The sequence below is a fragment of the Adiantum capillus-veneris genome, chromosome 11 (assembly GCF_014529385.1).
Source record: "Adiantum capillus-veneris isolate H3 chromosome 11, ASM1452938v2, whole genome shotgun sequence".
Taxonomy (NCBI): domain Eukaryota; kingdom Viridiplantae; phylum Streptophyta; class Polypodiopsida; order Polypodiales; family Pteridaceae; genus Adiantum; species Adiantum capillus-veneris.
The window spans coordinates 145,724,856-145,750,800 of NC_140941.1; the positions used below are offsets into that span (position 1 = coordinate 145,724,856).

The 25,945-nt window shown below is 42.8% G+C and overlaps 1 protein-coding gene across 1 annotated transcript in view; it reads left to right on the plus strand.

Moving 5' to 3' along the window:
• Nucleotides 1-25,945, plus strand: part of LOC147448169 (c-Myc-binding protein) — a 91,023-nt gene that overhangs the window by 24,386 nt on the left and 40,692 nt on the right. The window contains exon 2 of the mRNA XM_086524026.1: nucleotides 8,020-8,092. Within this exon, the coding sequence (XP_086380152.1) occupies nucleotides 8,020-8,092 (73 nt within the window). The remainder of the gene's footprint in view (nucleotides 1-8,019; nucleotides 8,093-25,945) is intronic.

Below are 25,945 nucleotides of genomic sequence, written 5' to 3' on the forward strand. Positions count from 1 at the left end.
ATGATCTCTATGTTCTGCCTCATTCTTGGAGAAAACAATGATGTCGTCAAAGAAAGTGCCAACAAATAGCGTGTACTCTCAAAAAATTCTGTCCATCATCCGGTTAAATGTCGCAAGAGCATTGGTTAAGCCAAAAGGCATCACCAAAAACTCAAATAACCCAAGAGAACATCACAACCCTCCAAAGGCATTATGAAAAAGTCCTCATGCCCCAAATACCCCTGACAATGCAACCGAAGTTTGCCAATGACAGGTGTAATGGCTACGTGCCTGTCGGGTGCCGCTAGAACTGCCTCCGCAAGTGGTCCTATCCGATCGGGAGCGATCTCGAGCCGCGCCGCCAATTCCGGTGAAATGAAGTTGGCCTTGGCTCCTCCATCAAAGAAGATCAGGGCCTCTTGATGTTTTACTTTGCCCCAAGCTCGGCAAAGTTCTGTACTCTCGTCCATGGTGTTGGGATCGAACCCACACAATCTGGAACGAGTCCTGTTTTCATCTTGCCTTTTCTGCCACGTTCCTCAGCTGCTCTCGAACTCTCAGGCTTGTCGTCATCCTTATCATTCTGTTCTTTCTGTGCTTTTTAAGGCACTTCACGGAGATATGTCCATGTTCCCCGCATCCAAAGCACTTCCCCTCCTTGATGAAGGGAGCTCGCTCAATCTGTTCTCTGAATGAGATCTTCTTGAATGAAGAGGCTTGTAGAAAAGAGCTCCAGAATCTCTCACAGTAAGCATTTATTGTATCTCTCTTGGTCATCCGAAGATGGTTCCAAGCAGCTTGTATATCGCGTTCATACTCTTGCGTCAACCAAGAAGAAATAAAAAGCTTCTTAGTTTCAACCATTTAACTGGTGCAGTTTTGTTTAAAAGAAGCGTGGACCACCAAGGTTCGAGCATTCCCCTTAAAAGTAAGAGGCAGCTCTCCGAATCTTGGAGTGCTCTGAGTAGCGTCCTCCCGCGAAAGCGATGTCAAACTGCTGTATAAAAGACAAAGCCTTAGAAGCATCTGAGTATCCTGAAAAAGTGTCAAATTTGATCGACTGTCTACCTTCCTTAAACTCTTGGACTTTCTTGCTTTTATCTTCCAGAAAGTCATACTGGTTGGCTTTATAAAAATTCTTCTTGTTCGCATAAAATTTTCCGTCATTGGAGTCTGAACTGTCTGTAGACGAGTCCTCTGTAGAACTGTCAGTCATTGGGCGAGATTTAGACTTCTTTGCCTTTGTCTTGCCCTTTCCGAAGCGTTGTTTCTTGCTTCGCTTTTTGCCTTTTTTGTCTTCTTCGCTCGAATCTGAAGAGCTAGAAAAATTGTCAGAAGAAGAAGAAGAAGAACTGGGTACTCCTTCAAAGTGAACATGCTTCTTCTGTTTTTTTGCTTTGTCAAATGTCGACTGACGACCCAAATAACACGGGAAGTCAGTGCCTTTCTTCTGCTTTTTGCCCTGCTTTTTGGCTTTCTTTTGCGCGTCAAAAAGCTGAGCAACCCGTGCATCAACCACCTCTTCTAATTCCTTCTCTGAATATTGCTTGTGATCAGAAGGTTTCTTGAGAGCGGGTTTCGGGGGTGGTGTAGTGGTTTTCTGCCACTGCGTATGCACTTCCTGAAAGTGCATCCTTCGTAAAACTGAGCATCATCTTTGTTGCATCGCCGATCAATTGACGACGCTTTATCTCTTGTTGCTCCGCCTGAGTAGGCTGAGGCGGGCCATACTCTCTGCCGGAATCTTCGTTGTGATCCCTGCCCGCATCTCCGGATGCAGAGGGAGTCAACTGATCCTTGCGTGAAGCCATATGTGCCGCGGGAAAAAAATTGGGGATCGGATTTCCCGTAGAAGAGAAATCGGCCGTGCTCTGATACCAATGTAACAGACTTGGACACTCCAAGTCAAGAATTAATCACGACAGCACCAAATAACCACTTCAAAACAATTCACAGATCACAATAGATTTGCACCGGCCCGGCGGAGTTCTGTGCCTAGAGATATTGGCCCCAAAGACTGGCGCCCCTTTCGGTATTCTTTATGTATTAATCAATCTTCAAAGTACAAGAGAGCGGTTAGGGTTTCACTCTTAGACTTTACGTCCAGATGCTCTGCAGAGTGAGAAACCTCTCCGCTTATTTATTTGTTTACAAGGGTTGCCAAAAGCAGAGCCCCAAAAGCTTCCAGTCCAGAATCTCTCTCACAAGCTCTTTCTTGAGCTCTTAACAAAAATAAAGCAAAATCTTTTTTTTTTCTCTCTCTCTCACACACAATTGCGTAGAGCAAATAAAGCAGCCAAATTGCGTTGCTCAAGCCGAAAATCAGCGCAATTTCTGGGTTACTTTTTTCGTGCGGTGCCACGTCAGCATGCCAACGCATATCCGGAAATTCTGTCCTGTTGCCTAGGGTTAGGGTTAGGGTTTAGGACAGGTTTTAGGGTTAGAGTTAGGGTTAGGGTTTTTGGCAGATTTTAGGGTTTGCAGGTTTTAGGGTTAGGATTTGCAGAATAAGGGTTTTCAGCAGCAGTCCCGCATGCTCTCGGGCAGACACGTCATCACTTTGTGACAGAAGACACCTGCGTTTTGGGAAGGGTTGCGTTTTTAGGTTGGGGCATCAACTTTTTTGGTACAAGAGGGAGCGCTTCACACCCACTTGGATCTTGCCTTTCGAAACCGGCCTTGCATCCGGTGCATTACCGACAAGATTCCTCATCTGCTACAAATTTTAGCCATTATACCCTGCTGTTTTCTCTGTTTTCAGCCTATCAGAGGTTGTTACTTTGATTCCCCACCCTCCCCAAACTCTCTGCATTGCTCTGGATCTTGGCGGGAGGGTACGAGTAGGCTGAAATTCAATGGACAGCAGCGTTTTCATCACCTCACAGTTGCGTTTTTGGGTGGACAGCAGCCTCTCGGCTTGCGTTTTTCATAGAGGATGAAGTTACCTCTTGCCAGGACACCATCCGGTGGTGGTTCGTGCGGTTTCTCAGTGGCTGTTGCAGTACACGAAGTTTCGACATCGGCTTGATCATCTACGGTCGTACAATCCTTGGAAGATCCACTCATTCCAGCCATCATTCGCCTATAAAATAATTATTTAATTAGTTGTGTGCACATTAGAAGAGAATTAGTAGTTTTAGGGCCTCAAGTGTGCCTAATTGCGGCCTAGAACACCTTTGGGAGACCCTAGTAGAAAAATACCTTGAAGCCTTAGTGATTGGGAAATCGGGCCTTCATAAGGGGTAGACAGTAGCCTCAGATTTTAGGCTTAGAAAAACTACGCACGTCAATGCGAGCAAAGGAATGGGATGGGGTCCTTAAAACAATGATCCTAAGGCTTGGATTATTTTTAATAAGGCCTTAGGATAAGCTAGTTAAATTAATTTAATTATTTCCTCCCGGGCAAATGGTTGGCCAAATGTGAACAGGTGATGCAAGAGCAGTGCCGGTATGGCGTTGCGTCGGGAACCTTTAATGTTCTCATGGGTATAATTAATTTTAACATTTGTGAGTTAGTTGCACAATTTAGTGACTTGTAAACTTTTAAAACTTAAAAGTAGAAGGGTTTTAAAGTTTTAAAGGAAGTGTGCCAAGTGGCACACTTACCCATGCAATCTCTCTCTCTATCACCCTCCCTCATCTCCTAGCACCACCTCTTCCTCCTGTCTATATAAGAGCAACACCTCTCCCTTTTGGGAGGTTGGCAGTGCTCCTATCCCCTAGTGTGAGCATGCTCTACGCGATGGAGCGCTCCATTAGAGCTTGAGAGCAAACCCTTGTGACATACATGGTAGCTTTGAGTCCCGTTGTCTAGAACAAGGATTCTCACAGTCATAGCCACCTTCGTGAGAAATGTTATCGCGAGAAGTTTGCAGCAGACGCTCATTTCCTAGAGCGTAGTGGCTGTAAATTCTCGGTTTTTAGCCCCTAATCATCTCAATTAGGGCGATTTTCAGCGGAGCACTCATAGAATATCAGTCCTCTATTTATCCTACGCATACACAGAGTTTGGTGCATTTCCATCGCGAAAAAGGCTTCTGTTTTGGCATTGGAACGTGCATAGGTAAGAATTTCAGGTTATGTGCAGAAAATTTCAGCAAGCGTATGTGTGTACGTTTTGCGTGTTTGTCTCGTGTTCATTGTAGGAATGATTAAAAATGAAAGGAGCTCTTTAGTGGAAGATAGACTCTCTTCTTTGAGAGCTTCTGAGAAGGTTTGTAGCAGACAGACTCTTGCTTAAGAGAGCTTCCAAAATCTCACAGAAGAGGGGAAAATCCTCTTAGCAGTCAGAGAGTAGTCTCTCTCTCTCTCTCTCTCTCTCTCTCTCTCTCTCTCTCTCTCTCTCTCTCTCTCTCAATCAGAAGCAAAAAAAGAGCAAGAAAGAATTGAGGATGGCGTTTGCCCCATTCCTGTGCTTGTAAAGATTCTCTCTTAGTAATAAAGATATTCTCTTTAGGGGGGGGGGGGGGGGGGGGGGGGGGGCGGGGGACCAATCCATCTTCTGGTCCCCAATGATGTGTCAAGCTTTTCTCTCCCTTCTTACTTCTTTTGAGTATATGAATTTCATTTAAAAGTTAGTTTATACTTCCGTCGTTTGTGACACTAGTATCAGAGCAAGGTCATCTCTCTCTTTCTTAAGAGAGTGATGACTCTTGGCAGACTGCAGAATGGAAGGACGTGAGATAGAGTTCACTCTCCTTCAGCAGCAGATGGCAGAGTTGCAGAAAGCTCCTTCCCATCCAGAAGTTTAGAAGATTCTCCATACCCTTAAAAAAAGGGAAGGAGAAAGTGTAGTTGGAGTCGGGAGAAATCCCGAAGAACTCCAAAACGCAAGAACCTCAGAAAGATGCTCTAGTCGGAATTTCCCGCACGCATGAAAGTTAGAAGAATATTCACGAACGTCATGAGCAGTCTAATCCAAAGATTCAAGAACAGAATCCTCCTTATTCTCGTCAGTTCTCTTTCATGAAGGATTTGGAAGACAGTCCCTCCAGAGGACATGTTCATTGAAGATCCGTAGCCGCAAGAGATGCAGTCAAAAGAGAGGCCCTCTGTCAATAGGGAGTCTAACGAGAGAAAGGAGGAGCATCACAAGAAGAAGCACCTCAAGGAGAAGTCCTTCAAGGCAAGGGAATAAGGATGTAAAGTTTGATTCCTACAATGGACGGTGAGATAACGATAAAGCTTTAGCTTTCATCCGCCAGTTTGAAGTAGCATTTGTAGAAAGGGATTTTACAAAAAGGTCTAAGCTTCTCCATGTCAGTATGTACCTGAAAGGCAGCCCAACCAGTAGTTGGTGGTTGACTCTCATCCTAGAAAAACGCAAACCTCAAGATTGGATTGCCTTCAATAAGGAATTCTATGCTCAATTCCTTCCTCCAGATTATGAGCAAGAAGTTAAAAAAGAATGGAACCGACTTTCTTAGTCAGAGAATGAAACTGTTCCACAATATGTGGATAGGTTTTGGGACGTTCTTTTGAAAGTTACTCTATTCAAGAAGATTGAAGATTCAGAGAAGATGCGAAAGTTTGAAGTTGGGTTGCATGAAGCCTTGCAAAAAGGCCATGAAGTTTTATCCACGAAGCAATTTACAAATATTTAAGGAATTTGCTCGCATAGCTGACGCTATACACCAGAAAGGTACAACAAAGCACTTATCATGCTAAGCAGAAATCTCTTAACAATCAGTCCACTTCTACTTCTTCTTCTCAAGAGAAGAAAAGAACCGCCTCAGAGGCAGAAAAAAAACCTAATTAGCCCAAGAGTGGGAAATATCGCTCTCATGCAGAATTGAGAACCTATATGGGTGAAGGGAGATGCTTCAATTGTGGAGAAATTGGACACATGAAGGGTGATTGCCCCACTAAAACCCCACAACCCCCTTCTTCTAAAGCAGTAACAGATGTACAGGGTAATACAACAAGGATGGTAAAGAAAGATCTCGTCTAAAAGCATGGGGCAACATTAGCACTAGGGTTGTGTGAACACAAGCCTCTTTTGTAGCTATAAGAATCTTTTTTGTAAATTCTTGTTCTTATGAACCAAAAAAAAGCTCATGGAAACCTTTCAGGAATTTGTTCTCAAGGCATTTAAGGAGTTGAAAAAAAAAAGAAATAAATAATTCTATAAAAAAAAGTATTTTTTAAGAGCCATCTTTGGAGTACAGTCCAGCAAAAATTGCTCGAAAGAAATACTATCAAGTTGTTTTAGGCCTCAAAAACATGTATGTTGTCAAATTTAACAGTCAGTTTTGTGTCTTGTTACTATTTTTAGAAAATCATAATTTTCAAATATGCATTATTTTTGGGAAGCTCTAGTATTGTTTCTGTGTAGTTAGTTTCTCTTTTTAAATCCAGACCTTTTGTCAAATTCACCATGAGGTAACTCTTTGGTCTCATGGGTCATTTTGGCCTTTAGAAGACGTTAATATAATGACTCACTTCATTTCATTTCTCCCCATCTCTACCTGACTCTCTTTGTCAGATCTTACATTCAACAAATTTCCATCTTTCTGCATAGATTTTCATTTCTATGTTGAGAGATCTATTACTTTATTAAGTTCTCCAATCATTCTGAGAAAGGGACTATCCGTACAAAGTCTTGCTCATCAATGTAAGGTTAACAAAAAGGATTGTAATTGCGTGATTGCTCGATTCTGGTGCATCTGACTATTTTAGAACTTTTATGCTTGACATAGGCCAAGGAAAGAATGAATGCAACTTTTATTCTCTTACTCCCTTACCTTCTCTAGATTAAGATGAGTGCCATCGGCAGAAATAATTCAAATAATAGACGATAGCCAGAAAAAGTTGACTTTTTAGGTGAAATATAAAGACAATTAGCATCTAGCTAAGCTAAAATCTTTTCCACATCAATAAAATGACGTTCCTAAGATGTAGAGCAAATGAGAATATCATCAAGAATAAATGAACACACTTACCTATCAAGTCCACAAAGATGCGCATCACCATTTGATTAGACATATTCGATGCCATAGTGAGACCAAACGGCATTACCCCAAACTCGTAGTGAACTCATCGGATTTGAAATGCTGTTTTGTAGATGTCTCATTGTTGTGCAATTTGCATGTGGTGGTAGCCAGTCTTCACATCAATTGTTGAAATTCCTTCGTCCTATTGAGATGCTCATTCTTAACTGTCATTTGATTGAGAACTTGTAATCCACACACAACCGCGATGAGCCATTTTCTTAAAGGACAACTGGAATAGGAGCAGCAAAAGGCTCACATTGAAGCGATTTAATTCCCTATCCAAAAACTCACCCAGTTGTTGCTCTAAAGTAGCAAAAGGCTCACATTGAAGCGATTAAATTCCCTATCCAATAACTCACCCAATTGTTGCTCTAGCTCCTCTTGTTAATTTTATCCGAACGTCAACAAAACTTGCTTACCGATTTTGCTCCATCCACAAGGTCCATAACATGATCCTCAGGTAATATAGGAGAGAGATTATCATGGAGTCACAAACGGTGAAACTTGTCAAACAACTCACTATACTCGTCAGGGACATGGAAATTCTTTGGACATAGATTACTGCCACCTGGGCTCCACATCGTGATTGCTTTTGATTGTAATTTTGGATATTTGTAAATGCTTTTGCGTAAATTCTAACCCTAGGACGGCCTAGATGCTAGTTTGCGACTCTCGCAATTCAACCGTGCAAGCAAAAGAGAACGGTTAGGTGTGGTTTGCGAAAGGAATTTTTTTGCAGCTTTCTTGTTTCTTGTTGAAGCTTGGAAAAGTACAGCAAGAAGTTTTATACAGTGTAGTCTTACATGAAATGAATTATCAGGCATTGCTTTCTGTGATCCTTTATTTTTTGATTGTAGCTCAACAGGTCACATCACAAATTCAAGGTTAAACATGGTGGTTTATAAACTGCGTTAGAGGATTCTCTTGTTTTTCCTTTTTCCTAATTCAATTTCTCTTGAAGAATCATTCAAGTTTTTGATTGCACATTCTTTTGTTGTGTTGTCTTAAGAGTATGCAATGTGATCGAATTTGGGATATCTTTTTGTAGGCAAGTGAATCAAAGAAAGAAGCATTCAGGAAGTATTTGGAGTCCAGTGGAGTGCTCGATGCCCTTACGAAAGGTTTATTGCAAAGTTGTTTTGTATTTGAAATTATTACATCAAATCACGGCTCTAGTATACAAGGTCTTTTGATTCTACATCATGAGCTTCCTGTCTTTGGGATTGTTTGTTCCTTTGAGAAAAGGTCTACCAAAAGCTGGGAAACACTGAGTTGTGTGCAACTCTAACTCTTGTGTCTTGTGTACCATGAAATATTCTCTTACAGAGACTTTCTTATTACCCTGTCAGGCTGAAATCATGCTTTGGTTGTGAAGTGGCAAAGATAAGATACCTTCATTTTTTATGCTCAACTTCCTACATAGACATTTGTAAACTGGAAAGTATATTTGGGCTGTAAAGTGGCAAATATACCTCCACTTAGACGTGCTTGTCTGTATGCACTTCACATCAAATTGCAGACCTTGTTGTCTAGCTGAACAATGTTTACTTTTGTATGGGAGCCTAACATAAGCTCTCCTAGTTGATTCATCTTTTTTGATGCACTAAAAAGGACACCATTATCTCGTTGAGCTTGATTCTTCAAGACCCATATTATGTGAATGTGTTTTCAAGTTTTCAACATCAAGTTTTTTGCTCAACATAGAGGCTTAGGTATTTCACTCAGTGTAGGCTTCCTACAGCTAGATAGAGCTTCTTCACCATTGCATGTTCATCAGTGTACGCATTATCTGTTCTTTCACACAAGGGTGCTATCAAGCCTTTGTTGATCAAAACATGTTGCATATGCCCTAAAAACATCAAAAAACCTAGAGAGAGAGAGAGAGAGAGAGAGAGAGAGAGAGAGAGAGAGAGAGAGAGAGAGAGAGAGATGAGATGAGATGAAATGTTATATTAACGTCTTCAAAAGGCCAAAATGACCTATGAGACCGATCTGTTACAAAATATTGAATCTGATACCATGTTTGGGTACAAAAGAACAAAAGAACTAGAACAAAGATACTATGGAACAGGCCCATGGGGGCGGTAGGCGTTGGCTTTCACCCGAAATTCTTTGCTTTAAACACACACAGAGAGAACGTGCGAAGGAAACCTGTGACGGGAATTAACACTTAAGTACACACACGGCTCGGAAACTAGATGGCCTCGAGCATACGCCGACAACCTGTAGGCCCCAAAATCTGCGCCCCTTTCGGTATTTCTTTATTCTTTGAGAGGGTAAATGACAAAGTAGAGTCTTGGGAATCCTTTACCTGTATCCTGCTAGATACTACCTGATTTGGCCAAATTTCGGCAGCATAACAGTCCCAAAACTTGCACAAAACCAATTCCCCTGCTAGAACTCACTTCCATTGGCGTATACCCTCTGATTCCTGCCCAAAAACCGTATATTTAGCACGCTGTATTTACTGGTTTTTGCCCTGTTTTCAGTCCCAATTAGTCTCCTAGCTGTCCTCTGCCAATGGGGCACGATTCCCAAGGGTTCTGGCGTTCGTATGGCTGAACACCAGTCAATTTTCTGAGCATACACAATGCTGAATTTGCACCTGTACGGTGAGGTTATGATCCTTACCGGTGCCTGCTTTGGAGTAGCAGCTAGCTACCCCCGTTCCTGCTCAAGGATTCTCTTGCCTCAACACAAAAGCATGAAACCACACAGCTGTACATCAGTCAAATGAAGAGCCTTCTTGTGGGGCATCACATAACTGCACGTAGGGGAGAGAGAGAGCAGTGTGTAGCGTGTAGGGTATCACTCCTAGCACCACACTGTACATGAGAGAGAAACAAAGCACTCCATAGCTCTTAACCTGTGACCAAAAACCAAATGAGGCCGCCTCCCAGCTTAAAATTCAGCGCCTAATCTTCTGTAAGAGGCAAGTCCATGAAAAACTGCCACTTGACGCATTTACAAGCATTTTCCCGTTTCGGGTTCGCCGCTTAAAAATCTCCCAACTGGTTGCCCAATTGACTTCGCGGCAGAGTTGTAAAATGTTCCCCTAGTGATACCGTAGTTAATGACACGAACACATTTCACGGCCCAAAATAGCAGTTCCCTAATTTTTAGGAAATGATTTCGTTGGGCTCCCACTGGTCATCTGACTATCTATCCTCATTGGGACCGCATCCAAAAGTGCAATGTGGCCCAATTGTCGGATACTTTCTGTTGGTAGTCCCACCTTGACTTTGTGCCTTTATTGAGTTCACTTCCTAGTATCCACCAACTTGCTAAGTGCGACGGGGGGACCTACATGATCTTGCTTTGAGCCTAGACATCCTCTTACTATAGGAATTCTAGTGTCGACCACTTTCCGTCTGCGGGTGAAACTAGTTCACATAGAGCATACAATATCCGACCGTTTGCTACTTCAAAAAGAGGGTCTCAAAAATAAAACAAAAATCATTGGAAAGAAACCAACAACTAAGGTTAGCAGTTGCCACGTCCTTGTGACATGGTTAACAGCTGCCACGTCCCCGTGACATACCCCCCTCTTGAAATCTCAAACGTCCTCGATTGCATATACACTCCACTGATGATCTTCTGGTATCAACAGTTATTTATCGTCGCATGTATCCGCAAGAAAGGTCGTAACATATAGATACAAATGACTTAATGAGACCTTCATACTTTTGTCATTTCCATCTATTACACTGAATTCTTATGTACATTTGATGTACTAGCTCTATCATTACCCCTCCTTTGCTACGTTGGGTTGGGGCATAGGTAGGTTGTAACCCAAAGGCTTCAAGGTAAAGCTGCAATACATTTGGTGACTCTAACAGTTCATGCTCTTCCATCCACTTTGCATCCATAGGCAGATAGTTCTTGAACTTCACCAAATAACGTCTTGCAACCTGTCCTTTAACTTTTCTGTCCTTATGTGCCAAAACTTGTTCAGGCACTAGGATCTCATCAAGTTCCTCAACTTCTGGCTGATCCTCATCTGGCATATATTCTGGCACATCACCCACGAAGGGTCTTAGAAGACTCGCGTGAAACGCATTATGAATCTTTCCATGCATCAGGCAATTTGAGCCTGTAAGCCACATCGCTGATCTTGTGAAGCACCTGAAAAGGTCCATAGTAATGCATGCTGAGCTTAGGAAACAACTGTTCCTTGCCCTTCATCTTTTTTAACCTTGCCTTTTCAAACCTTAACAGAACCCAATCACTAGGTGATAATAGCAATTCACGACAGTGACGATCAATAGCCTTTTTCTGTTTTGCCTGAGTCTTCTCCGAGGCAACTTTAATTTTCTTATACATCTCATCCATGTTCTCAACATATCGATCTGCCTCAAAGATCTTGTCCTTTGTATGAGGAACTGTTTTGCCGCCTTGAACAATCTCAAATGGTGCCTTGCGTGTGGACGAATGCACCGTATTGTTTTACGCATACTCAAGCATAGGCAAATACTGTTCCCACTTGCCCTTATTTTCTTACACATAGCATTTCAGCAGATCTAAGACAGTAGAATTAGCCTCTTCTGACTGTCCATCAGTTTGTGGATGAAACGAAGACGAGAAGTTGAGCGTAGTGCCCATGTTCTCAAACAATCCTCTCCAGAACAAACTGGTCATGCGAGGATCACGATCACTCATAATCGATCATGGCATACCATGGTACTTAAACACATTGTACATAAACAAGCGTGCCATCTGATCCGATTTTATCTTCTTCCTGACAGGGATAAAATGGGCCTGCTTGCTGAACTTGCAGATAATGGTCCATATACCATCATTCCCTGTTGGCATTCTTGGAAGATCAAAGATAAAGTTCATAGCAATGCTTTCCCATGGCTTATCCGGAATCGGCAGTGGTTGTAACAGCCGTGGTGCCTTTTTCCTGTCAAACTTGACCTTTTGGCAAATTAAGCATGCTCGCACAAAGGCATCCACATCTCTCCTCAAGGTAGGCCAATACAAGAATGTCTCTACCGCTTTAACTGTCGCATCAATACCACGATGCCCTGCATACGGTGGGACATGACTCTTTTCCATGACCTTATGTCGCAGTGGCCTAGTGACACAAAGTCTGCCATGCATCATCATAAAACCATCTCTGAGGAGGTAGTGCTCATGATGTTGCCCCTCTTGTAACACTGTTCAAAGATCCTTGCAAAATCTTCATCAACAGTATACTGTTCCTTCATGTCATCTAGCTCATGATGATAAGGAATTGACACAACTGAAATTTGTGGCTTTGTTGATAACGCATCAGCCACAACATTCTTCTTGCCTTCCACATGCATAATTTGGACGTGGAACATGGAAAGAATGTTTGCCCATCGCATATGCTTTTCGGATAACTTTGATTGTGTCAAGAAGTATTGCAAGGTCTGATGATTTGTTTGGACAACAAAATCAGCACCTAGGAGGTAGTGCTTCCAGCTAGAAAGCGCATGAATCATGGCCAAGAGCTCTTTCTCATAGACTTGCATAGTCCTCTCTGGCCCTTGCAAAATTCGGCTTTCATAAGATACTACCCGTCCATCTTGCATTAGCACTGCTCTGATGCTATTGCCACACGCGTCACATTGGACCACAAATGACTCCTGAGATCTTGCAAAACAATTACTGGATCTGAAGTCAACTTTTCCTTTAAGAGACTAAAAGCTGAACTCTCTTTTTGGGTCCATCTGAAAGTGACCTCTTTCTTTTGCAAAGCGTGAAGAGGCGATGCTATCTCTGCAAAATTTCTGATAAACCTTCTATAGTAGGAACACAATCCCAAGAAGCTTCTCACATCGTGCACAATCTTCAAGTTTGGCCATGTCTTAATAGCTTTGACCTATGCGGGATCCATTCTGACACCATCCTTTGAGACTATGTTGCCAAGAAAGTGGATCTCTTCCCAGAAGAATTCACTTTTCTTAGGATTGACAAGTAACCTGTGATGAGTGCGCAACTCTTCAAACACAATGGTCAAGTGACGCCTATGCTTCTCTTCATTCTTCGAATAGACTATCATGTCATCAAAGAACGTCCCAACAAACTTTTGATGCGAGCGGAAAATCCGGTCCATCATTTTGTTGAATGTGGCAGGAGCATTTGTTAGCCCAAACGACATCACTAGAAACTCATAAAGACCAAATGTCGTTCTAAACACAGTCTTGTGCACATCCTTTGGCCTTATACGAATCTGATGGTACCCACTCTTAAGGTCTATCCTGCTGAAAATTGCAGCACCCTCTAAATGATCGAGAATATCATCAATTCGAGGAATAGGAAAGCTATTCTTGATAGTATTCTTATTCAGGGCACGGTAATCAATACACATGCACCATGAGCCATCCTTCTTCTGCACTAGGAGCACTGGGGAGCAAAAGGGTGAAGAACTAGGTTGAATCAGCCCCTTCTCTAATAACTCCTCAACCTGGCCCATAATCTCTTTCTGCCGCGCCGCGCTAACCCTGTAGGGATCCTATTTGGTGGGCTACACCCGGGCATCAAATCTATACGATGGTCCTCAGGTCTCTCTAGCGCCAATTGCGACGGTAATGAATCCGAAAAACAGTCACTAAACTTTTGCAAAAATGCCGACCTTTCTTTATCTAGCACAGATAAATTTGACTGATCACTATCTGAGACATCACGTGCAAGAATCAAGTACACAGAAAGATGATTCTTTATTACAGAAGAGATAGCAAAAGCAGATACAATAGGGACTGACTCTCCTTTTAGCTTTATATCCAAGATGTGAGTTTTGCTGCTATATAGTGATCTTTTTGTTGTAGGCATCCAAGACTCCATGCACTCGGAACATCCACGGGATCCTCAACAAGGCATCACATCCTTCCAGCGGCATGATGTAGAACTCTTTTGTGTCCACATACGACTGAATATGCAGACGCAGCTTTCCAATGATGGGAGTAACACACTCTGAGTGGCCAGGACATGCCAACCTTGCCTGTGCTGTGTACCACATCTCTTCAGCTTTGATGCCCAGCTTCATAGCTAAGTCTGGTATAAAGTTGGCTTTGGCAGCTGGATCAAAGAAGATGAGTGCCGTCTGATCCCTAACTCTACCCCAAGTCCTGCATAACTCACTGGCATCTGTACTGGGCCTGTCACCCACCATGTCTGGCACCAAACCTGCCATGGGTTTAGGCTTCTTGCCTTTCTGGTCTTCTTTATCATTTGAGTCAGCAGGTCTTTTCCTTTGTGGACAATTGGTAGCAAAGTGACCAGGCTGCTCGCATATAAAACATTTGTTTTCAGCCATTAGGACCTTGTTTTCCTCAAGCGACTTGCGGACAAAAGACTTCCTTTTCTGTTTCTTTGCCTGCGCTCCAGAAGTCCCGGCTGAATCCTTGTCCTTGGTGGCCTTTTCTGACCTTTGTGACGCATCAGGAGCCGTTTTCACAAAGGGCTTCTTCGCTGAATTTTACTTTTGCTGCCCTCCTTTCTCGTTGCTCGGAAATCCACTGTCCTCTCCTTTCATCAAGGCAAGACCAGTGTTAGCAACTTCCATTAACTGAGTGAGGGTAGCCACTCTGTTCTTGGTACAGTAATCACGAAGCCCTTTAGGTAGCCCACAACAGTACTTCTCTATCTGCTCTGTCAATGGCACAAATCTGTAGGAGGTCACTGAGAGTAACGCTTTACAAAACCTTCAATTGTACTCCAACAAGCTCTTGCATGTAGCTGAAGTAAGCTGGTGCCAATCTGTCATGATGTCCACATCAAATTCATTTGACAGCCAAACAGATGCAAACATTTGCTTGAAGTAGACCCAAGTGGCGGGTGCCTGTCCTTGCAACAATGTCGTCCACCATGTAAGCGCATTGTCCTTTAAGAAGTGGCAGCTTTCCTGACTTTCGAGGCCTCTGTAAAATTCCTTCCTGCATAAGCTGTATCAAACTGGAAAGTGAGAGTCTTTGCTTTATCCTCAAAGCCACTGAAAGTGCTGAAAATTTCACAACTGCACCACCTTCTTTTTGTAAGCTTTCGGCTTCTCTAGTGCCCCCAAGTTGTCATATGGAATGGTCTGCAACATGGACATTGTAGTAGGCATGATTGTCACATCTTGGCCATTCACATTTTGCGTCAGAGGTGCAATATCTGGCTGCTGTCCAGAAAAACCAGCAATGCCAAAATGACCCTGTGGCACCCCAAACTGGCCTTGGTTGCACTAAAAACCCTGCTGCATGCCAATACTACCATACATGGGGTTTGGCATGATGCCTTGCATACCCCCAAACACTGTTCCTAGCATGTATGACTGACTTCCGGGCGCATAACCAGCCATACTTTGAAACACTAATCCACCCCCGAAGTACCCAGGATGTACCGTGGGTGGTGGAAAAACTGGGTGCATAGCCTGGTATCGAGTTCCTTGTCCATTGAAGACAGCATGTGGGCTTTGAAAGGTGGCGGGCTGAACTGGCATAACATGTGGAACAGCCACCCGTTCAAGCACGGGAGGAACCTGTTTTTGGAGCCCCTGGCTCCGCAACATGCGAGTGTTCCCTTTCTTGCCGAGTCGCATGAAGTACTTGGGCTTGAGCCTCAACAAGCTCCGTACGCGGTGTAGGTTGCCTATTTTGATGTTGCACTGGTGGCGCTTGCAAGAACTCCATAAACCTTGGATTCTTCACCAGCTGCAAAAAGACATTCACCGCGGCAACTTACGGAGTTCTAAACGCATCATCCTCAAGTTGCCCAGTCATAAAGCCCTGTACTACTGGAGGGACATTCACATTGACAGGAGGTATAGACTGACGTGGCCGTGAGCTCTTGCCAATCTCAAAAACCATAGGAATTTCCTGCCTGTCCTTTGACGAGGAACCCTCTTCCATAATGCCCTTCCCTTTGTCGGCCATAGTGTAATCCCGCATTCCTATACTCTGTGTCTTTACCCAAAACAACCGAGGCTCACTCTTTGAGGAAAAAGTGATTGATGTCCCGGCAACGGAACCTTGACACCGGCCCGTGGGGCGGTAGGCGTTGGCTTTCACCCGAAATTCTTTACTTTAAACACACACAGAGAGAAACGTGCGAAGGAAACCTGTGACGGGAATTAACACTTAAGTACACACACGGCTCGGAAGCTAGAATGCCCCGAGCAGACGCCGACAACCTGTAGGCCCCAAAATTGGCGCCCCCTTTCGGTATTTCTTTATTGTTTGAGAGGGTAAATTACAAAGTAGAGTCCTGGGAATCCTTTACCTGTATCCCGCTAGATACTACCTGATTTGGCCAAATTTCGGCAGCATAACAGCCCCAAAACTTGCGTGAAACCAATTCCCCTGCTAGAACTCACTTCCATTGGCGTATACCCTCTGATTCCTGCCCAAAAACAGTAAATTCAGCATGCTGTATTTACTGGTCTTTGCCCTGTTTTTAGCCCCAAACAGTCGCCTAGCTGTCCTCCGCCAGTGGGGCACGATTCCCAAGGCTTCTGGTGTCCGTATGGTTGAAAAACAGTCAATTTTCTGCGCATACACAGTGCTGAATTTGCACCTGTACGGTGAGGTTATGACCCTCGCCGATGCCTGCTTTGGAGTAGCAGTTAGCTACCCCCGTTCCTGCTCAAGGAGGCTCTTGCCTCAACACAAAAGCATGAAACCACACAGCTGTGCATCAGTCAAATGAAGAGCCCTCTTGTGGGGCATCACATAATTGTATGTAGGGGAGAGAGAGAGTAGTGTGTAGCATGCAGGGCATCACTCCTAGCACCACACTGTACATGAGAGGGAAAGAAAGCAGTCCATAGCTCTTAACCTGTGACCAAAAACCAAATGAGGCCTTCTCCCAGCTTAAAATTCAGCGCCTAATTTTCTGTAAGAGGCAAGTCCATGAAAAACTGCCACTTGGCGGATTTACAAGCATTTTCCCGTTTCGGGTTTGCTGCTTAAAAATCTCCCAACTGGTTGCCCAACTGACTTCGCGCCAGAGTTGTAAAATGTTTTCCTTGTCATACCGGAGGTAATGATGCGAACACATTTCACGGCCCAAAATAGCAGTTCCCTAATTTTTAGGAAATGATTTCGTTGGGCTCCAACTGGTCATCTGACCATCTATCCTCATTGGGACCGCATCCAAAAGTGCAATGTGACCCAACTGTCGGATACTTTTTGTTGGTAGTCCCACCTTGACTTTGTGCCTTTATTGAGTTCACTTCCTAGTATCCACCAACTTGCTAAGTGCGACGGGGGGACCTACATGATCTTGTTCTGAGCCTAGACATCCTCTTACTATACGAATTCTAGTGTCGACCACTTTCCGTCTGCGGGTGAAACTACTGTTCACATAGGGCATACAATGTCCGACCGTTTGCTACTTCAAAAAGAGGGTCTCAAAAATAAAATAAAAATCATTGGAAAGAAAACAACAACTAAGGTTAGCAGTTGCCACGTCCTCGTGACATAGTTAACAGCTGCCCCGTTCTCGTGACATACCCCCCTCTTGAAATCTCAAACGTCCTCGATTACATACCATAAATACACGCCACTGATGATCTTGTGGTATCAACACTCTTTTATAATCGCATGTATCCGCAAGAAAGGTCGTAACACATAGATACAAATGACTCAATGAGACCTTCATACTTTTGTCATTTCCATCTATTACACTGAATTCATATGTACATTTGATGTACTAGATCTATCATTACCCCTCCTTTGCCACGTTGGGTTGGGGCATAGGTAGGTTGTAACCCAAAGGCTTCAAGGTAAAGCTGCAATACATTTGGTGACTCTAACAGTTCATGCTCTTCCATCCACTTTGCATCCATAGGCGGATAGTTCTTGAACTTCACCAAATAACGTCTTGCAACCTGTCCTTTAACTTTTCTGTCCTTATGTGCCAAAACTTGCTCAGGCACTAGGATCTCATCAAGTTCCTCAACTTCTGGCTGATCCTCATCTGATATATTCTGGCACATCACCCACGAAGGGTCTTAGAAGACTCACATGATAGAATGTTAGCTACGCTTTTCAAGAAAAGAAAGGGGAGAGAGAGAGAGAGAGAGAGAGAGAGAGAGAGAGAGAGACCCTATGAGCGAGCGTGCCTGCAACATAGTTACAAGGAATGGCCATTTTCAGGCCTCCGTTCCCTGTTCCCTCTCCAACTTCCCGTTCCGTGTTTCAAATGTGAGTATTCATACAAGGAATGGCATTTCATGCCCATTGTCGTTCCCCGTTTCCCGTTCTGATTTCCTGTTGTGGGTAACTATGGCTTGGAACCTGCTACGTGAGTTTGTTGCAAACCCTAGCCATGCCACCTTCCTTATTCGTCGTCGCCTGTCATGTCTTGTCACACGCTCGCCGCCCTAACCGTGGCCGGCTTGCGCTCCCTTGCTCTATGGGCCCGCCCGCTCAACTTGCCCCCATGCCACGCCTGCTTAGCTTGCGGCTGCATAGAGCGCTGCTCGGTCAGCCTGCCCTCATAGCCCCGCCTCACTTGTCGGTTATTGCTTGCAAAGGAAAATCCTGCCAGCCTGCTACTTGTCACACCTTTACCCATCCTTTCCTGCCACTTCTCGAATGTGGAGAACTATCATGTGTTGGTTAGAGCAATTTGAAGTGGAGTTTAGCCCTTAGCCTTACATCATATACATCGTTTTGCAACAAGCTCTCAAGTTACAAGAGAAATTTAGGGTTTCTTTGGGAGCTGTAGTATAATTATGAAGTGGTGCCTAATACTGGAGGCTCTTTAGCGCTGAAGACGAGCCTTAGAGGTTCCAGACTCTGGTAATGTGCATTTTTGGCGGGGAATGTCACTTGATCACCATCTTCAACAATTGGGTTACTTTCATCTTAAGCACTGGAGGTGAGTTCGTGCCTTAGCATGGATTATGATGGTTTTCCATTGAGGTTAGACCAGCAACAGATACACTCAATTCTATACACAGTTTAGCGGCAACATTATAGGCATGTTGTTTGGTTCGCAAAGTGGTAGGAGAAAGGCTGTCAGTGACATAGCTTGTGGACTTCCTTACAGTTGCCTTACTCACGCCACCTATTCCCAATATTGTGTTGGGCTCTCAAGTTACAAAAGAAATTTAGGTTTTCCTTGGGAGCTGTATTATAATTGGTGCCTATTACCAAAGGTTCTTTGGCGCAGAAGACGAGGTTCTTTGGCGCAGAAGACGAGCCTTAGAGGTTCCATACACTGGTAATGCGCAATTTTGGTGGGAATTTCACTTGGTCACCATCTTCAACAATCGGGCTACTTTCGTATGGAGCTCTGGAGATGAGTCTGCTACTTAACATGGATTATAATGGTTTTCCATTGAAGGTTCCATACACTGGTAATGTGCAATTTTGGCAGGAATTCCACTTGGTCACCATCTTCAACAATTGGGCTACTTTCGTATGGAGCTCTGGAGACGAGTCTGCTACTTAACATGGATTATAATGGTTCTCCATTGAGGTTAGACCATCAACTGATACACTCAATCCTATACATAGTTCAGTGGAAACATTAGAGGCATGTTGTTTGATATGCAAAGTGTTTCATCGACATAGCTTTTGGACTTCCTTAGAGATGCCTTACTCATGCCACCCATTCCCAGGATTGTATTGGTCTCTCCCTTGGGTAGAGGTTGCTATAGGGTTACAATTGGAGACATCGGATGAGGCTAGTCTAGCATTGGCACAGTGTCCCCTCGGTTTCAGCAAGGCATATTGTTATTTGTACACATGGAGACATGGGATAGATCTAGCTAGCATTGGCGAGGGTCTTGCAGTTACGGTGAGATTTCCAAGACTATTGCTAGAGTTCCAACTGCATATTACAGAGCTAGACAGTAGTCTTGGTATTGTATTGGGTGAAGGTGTTGCATCGTTCGAATGTGTAGACACCCCCACCCTCCAAATGATTCTTCACCCCTCTCTCGTGAATACCTCTCTTCCTACTATACATGGTAGTGATATACAAGAAAGTGTTCTTCATTGATTTATAAGGACAATGTTTTGTAGGTGGTAGAGTGTGCCAAATGGCAGCTAGATGCACTAGGAGAATAAAGTGTCCAAAGAGAGACAACATATAATGTTATAGAAGGACTAGGAGGTATCATCAGGATCTAGGAAGATAGAGGCGGAGAAGGCTAGGAGGAGAGAAGCAAAGAGGAGGAGAAGGGGGCGACAGAGGCAGACAGGGGTGTCTCCAATCAAATAGTTTTACAGATATAGGGATCTACCTCTACAGGCTTCATCTTCTTTAGCAGAGATACCACTGGCATCTTTGAAACCTATGAGGGTTCTTGGAGATTCTACTATGCCATCTTCTTCAATAGAGATACCACGTGCATCTCTTGGAGACATTAGGGTACCTGGGGATTTTACTATGCCTTCATGTAGTTTTGATAGTGATGATGTTCTTCTTGCTGTGTGTGTGTGGCATAATTTGAGGAGAATTTCTCTAAAAGCCAAGAAATAGTCTTTGATCATTCATTGTATATAAATGGATATTTTTGTGCTTTGTACCTTTTATTTTGAGGTTGTGCCCTTGTCACAAGTTGGTGATGTGGCATGCCCAACTAGGACTAGCCGAGAGGACAAGGGCTTAGAGTTTAAAAACTCTATATATGGCCGAGAGGCCTAAGGGGTAAAACCTAACCCCTATTGACTTGAAGCGTATTGGTCAAGGGGCCTAAAATCCATACATCAAAAGTCTACGTACATATTACTGACGTGTCAAGCCGCTGAAGATTTCAACCGTCTTGCAGATCCTGGCCGAGGTGCCTAAACCCTAGAAGCAGTAGAAGAAGAAGTTATTACCAACTTATAGATCCTCGTCGATTGGGGCCAAATAATAAAGTTCTCTCATCTTAAAGTATCTCGTCCGATGAGGCCTAAGCATAAAAATAAGGCGCGTACACTCCCTTACAAAAGACTTGCATGGACAGATGATGACGTAGCAGGTTTGTGCGGACAGCCCACGATTTGCGCTGACATGCTGACGTGGCACTGTACGGACTGCCACGATTTGCGCTACTAGATTGTTGACATGGCAGTGCCCTGTACGGACAAACTTCATGGCACATGCTTTTGGACTTCAAAGCTTTTAGAGATGATGCTTTTCATGTAAGTGCTTTTGGTAGGTCAAGGACCTTTAAATAAGACCCATGGGCTCTCTCTCTGGCATTCTACTTGCGAGAGATGTAGAGCAAAGTCATGGGAGTTGTACTTTGGTGAAGCAATTGAAAGAAATACCGAAAGGGGCGCAAGAGTTTTGGGCCAGTGCTCTCTTGGGGTGGAACTTTGCTACTCCGTGTCTCGTGTGTCGTACATCTCTTTCAATTCAGTTGTTTTAAAGTGCTTAAAGTCTGTTCCGTCTGTTCTTTCCGTAGGCACGTGGTGCCTTCTGCTAACAGTGGTATCATAGCTCAGAAAGATTCTTCTTCTACGGAGGATTTGATCCCTTCTGCAACACACATGGGTTCTTGTGGAGAATCTGACAGAGACAACAGGTGAAGAAAAGTTGAAAACCGGCACGAGAACTGAAGAAAACAACGAAGATTTAAGCAAATTTCTGGCAAGGAACTTTGCTAGAGCGGACTACAAACGTCAATTGCAGGTTGACACTTGTGTAAAAAGATTGATGAAGTACCCCCAGAACCTGAAATATGGGAAGCATCGGAAGAATTACCCCATGGATGAGATTTGCTCAAAATGGCGAGCGGCCATTGATTCTCCTCTCAATTTGGGAAGGAAGCTGAGAGACAAGCGGAGTGCAGAAAAGTGGAAATTGTACCCGCAAAAAGAGCTGGACACAGAGGTCTTGAAAAGAATATGAACTAGTTGATGAAAGGCTTGAAGCACTCTTTGAAGAAGAAGAAATTGGTGGATTTCCTCAGTTATTTGAACCGGAAGTCGACTTTGGAGGTGGCAAGCAGATCCAAGAAGCGTGTTTGTTTCGAGGATGACTTAGATTTTTCTTCGTTTTCAAAGATTTCCGACTTTGTGAGGTGACAAGCAGATACAAGAAGCGTGTTCGTTTGGAGAATGACTGAGATTTTTCTTTCGAGGTGGCAAGTAGATCCAAGAAGTACGTTTGTTTCGAGGATGACTCAGATTCTTCTTTGGTTTCAGAGAGCTCCGACAGTTCGTCATCCTCTAGTTCTAGTGAGGATGAGAAAAGACGAACGATGCGGAGAAAAAGCAAGGAAAGCAGATTTTTGAAAAAGTCTACAAGGCATTGGAGGTCATCTAGCAACTCAGAGTAGGAGAGCTGGTCCTCTTCTGACAGTGAACAGATGAGCAAGAAGACCAAGGAGTTCAAGGAAGGACATGAGGCCGTTAGGTTTGACACGTTTTGAGGGTATCAAGACGCCTATTGAGCGCTTGAGTTTATAGAGCAGTTTGACGTTGCCTTCTTGGGAGGTCGGTTCTCAGAACGCTTCATTGTTGGCAATAGAAGTCTGACTCTATTTAGCGACTTATGGGATATGCCAAACAAGGTTTTGGAATGCATGCTGGCTCATTGAGTCTTGACTTATCCTACGGACATGTTAGTGTCCACGTCAACAGGGCAAGAGTCTTCCAGTGACGAGAATGTATTAGGGGAAATCGGATGATAGAGCATCCGAGGGTTCTGAGAACCTAGGGAACTTAATGCAAGTTCATGTGAGGATTCCAGAGAAGCAAGGGAATCAGATGATAGCTCATCTGAGGGTTCCGATGAAGCAGGGGAAGCAACAGATGGCTCATCAGAGAATTTTGATGAGTGACATTGAATTGCCAATGGACCGGGAAGGTCAGCAAGGCTACCAATAGGTCTCAAGGCACAAGAAAAGAAAATAAAGAAAATCAGCTTGTAGATAAGAGAATTCCAAAGAGATCGAGATTGAGGTGCCAAGGATAGGGGAGGCAAGCAGGGCTATCAACAGGTCACAAAGCACAAGAAAAGAACAATAAGGTAAGCTAGGTCCACCGGATAATTTGATCAAGGGTACTTTTTGGCCCTCGATGCAAAGTGGGTAGAGGAGGAGAACATCGTAAATTCTCTTCAAAGGGAGCTGTACCTTGAAGCTTTTGGGTCATTAGTAGTGTCTATGCCAAAAAGCTACCTATGAATCAACATGTTGACTCTGGTGCGGTGCAGACTGCACAAGAGGGGAGCCACTCCACTGCTTTGTCACAGACTGCCTCGATTGAACAAAGCCACTAATTTCTCTTTGAGATTTTAGGTGTATTGACAGACTAATAGTATTATGCGGAATGACTTCATGAACAGATGTGCACTGAATTTGAAATTTTCTTACTTGAATTGAAAACATGTGCTCTTTCATGTGTGTATTGTTAGAGGCATGTAGAGAAAGATGAAATGTTTGTAGCATTTTGTCTGATGAATGATTTGAACTTTGTGCACCTAGACATCTCTGTAGCATTTTGTCTGATGAATGATTTGAACTTAGTGCACCTTGCTACAAAAATGAAAAACACTTTCACTTCTTCTTCAGCTTCAACCAGCAATGCTGATGATTCTCAGGTATGTCTTTTCGACCTTTCTTTCTTTTCAGTAGCTAGAAGTAGTCATAATTTGTATCAAGAAAGATTTAAATTTTTAGCTAAGTTTAATTTGAAGAATTTGCATGTTTTTGATGATGGTCCTATGGGTTGGGCTTCTTTCAAGATTGTCTTAGTTAGTACTCATTACACAAGTTCTTCGATAAAAGCCCTCAATCGTTTGAAGCGTTAAAGGAAAAAACATCTTATGGTAGATCATCCTTTTCATACCTCTCAAGTTATTTATGTAATTTATAGTAGTCATAATAGTTCTTTGATGTATGTTGGTCAAACCTTTCGAACAACTTTTGTCTGTTTTTAGGAACACGTAAGAGAAACAAGAAAAGGTTAAAGTAAGAGCACCGTACGTGAAAGTGTGAAACCCTTGTATGCGGCAATAGCAAAACATGGCTTTGAGTCTTTCCGTTGTTGTCCTATTGAGCACATAGATGTAATTTTAGAAACTTTTAAGAGTTTTATAAACATCTGAGTTAGTTCTCCCTTCAAGTCATTCTAAAAGAACTTGGTTTCCTAAAGATTCTTGTTCAGATCCACCTTCTATCCCTGAAATCAATTCAGTTGTCTTGCACAACACTATTTCTAGTAGAGTACAAGGTCTCCCTAGGGCTACAATCTCTAGAATTGAGAGTGATGGCCCTTCTAACCATAGAGTTTTTGCTTATAGGGATTTCAAACGGAGATTGATTTACCTATCTAGAGCCATGGAGTTGGGTTCTTTTTCCTATAAATTATTTGAGAGGTATAATATAAGGATCCTATTTAAGCTCTTGTATATCCTTGAGAACTACTCTTATGAAGATTTGGAGTCAAGAGAGTCTTATAGTACTTAACTTCGAGTACTATTAGGAAAATTTCTGAAGTCCAAGTGTTTGAGTCTGAAAAATCCCTTGGTTGGAAAGAAAGATTTGTTGATAACTATTTTACCTGCCTTGACCTAAACAAGATTGGATTAGGCTCTATTTTGAGATCTCAAGAAGCTTTGGATGCTCTCCCTCCTTGTCTGAGAAAGGTATGGAATCATCCCGTCGTAGCTGTTAAATATGTGAAAACTTTAGGACAAAAAGCTTTCAACTATAGTGACATCGGACGTAATCTTAAAAGGAAAGGCTAGCAATCTTAAGTATTGATTGCCCTTGTAGTAAAAGTGTCTTTTCTTCTTATGTAAATGGAGCTTTGGCTCATGTAGTTACTATTCCTTGTTCTATTCTTCCTTCAGATTCCTTGAGACACCTTTTCTCAAGAGGTACTAAATATAGGCTCCTTTCCTCGAATGACTCTTGCCTTCTCAAAGCCATAGAGAAAGGAATTTCTAGTTTCGTAGTAAAGTTTGAGGAGTCTTTAGGAGTTCAAGGTGTTTTTACCCATTGGAAGTTTGTAATCCTCAAGAAAGCTTCTTCGAAATTAGAATCTTGATCTAGGAACTATCTTTAAAAAGGAATAGCTTCTCTTCTTGTGATCGTGATGCTCTTAGGAAATTTCATCGTGATTTTGTTATCTCTTACGTAGATAAGTGCTCCAATAACTTTGTTGGTACATGCAAAAAGTTTTATTTAGAATGCTTGTTAAGTAAAGTAAACTCTCAGACTTACAATAGTTGTGATCTTTCAATGCAATAGGGTTATCTTGAAACATCAAGACTTTTGTAAGTCTTTTGGTTTCAAGTGTCAGCTTAAATTACCTTTTTTATATAACGTTTGGAAGTTCCACAAGAACCCTATAAAGCCTAGATTTATAGCTGCTTCTTGTAACACCTCTCTGACCGAGGTTTCCAAATGGCTTAGTTGTTGTTTCAAAGCCCTTTTACCTAGCGTAAATGAATGTGGAAAAATCTGCTAAAGGAAGCAAGTATACCTATCGATTCTAGTTGAATTTTAAATGATTTAGTAGGTGTGATTCCTGTTATAAAGTTTTTGAACTCTTCAAGAAGCCTGAAGGAGAAATATTCTCCTTTATGTCTCCAAACTTTTGACTTTACAACGCTATGTACGAAGCTAAATTTGGAGGTTCTTCAATTTAGAGTCAAGTCTCTTATTTCTAAAGTTTTTGTGTACAAGTTTGAGAAGGATAGGTACAAGGCATTGCTAGTAGAAAAGTAAGCCTTGAACTTTGACTTCTTATGGCTAAAAAGTAAGAATGTAGATGTAGACAAAGGAAGAAAGAGATTCAACAGGACTGTAGATGACATTGACATCATATCTTGGTCAGATTTTCTTTTGGACAATTTATATATATACATGTGGGTGACTCTCTTTTCAAGCAAACAATTGGTATCCCTATGTGCACCAATTGTGCTGTTTTTCTTGCTAATTTCTATCTTTTCACCTATGAGTTTGATTTTATGGAGCGTCTTGTCCTTGCTAACACTTCCCCAATATTTTTGCACAAGTTATGTAACATAAGACGCTTTGTAAATGATTTCTTTATTCTTGACGTTCCTTC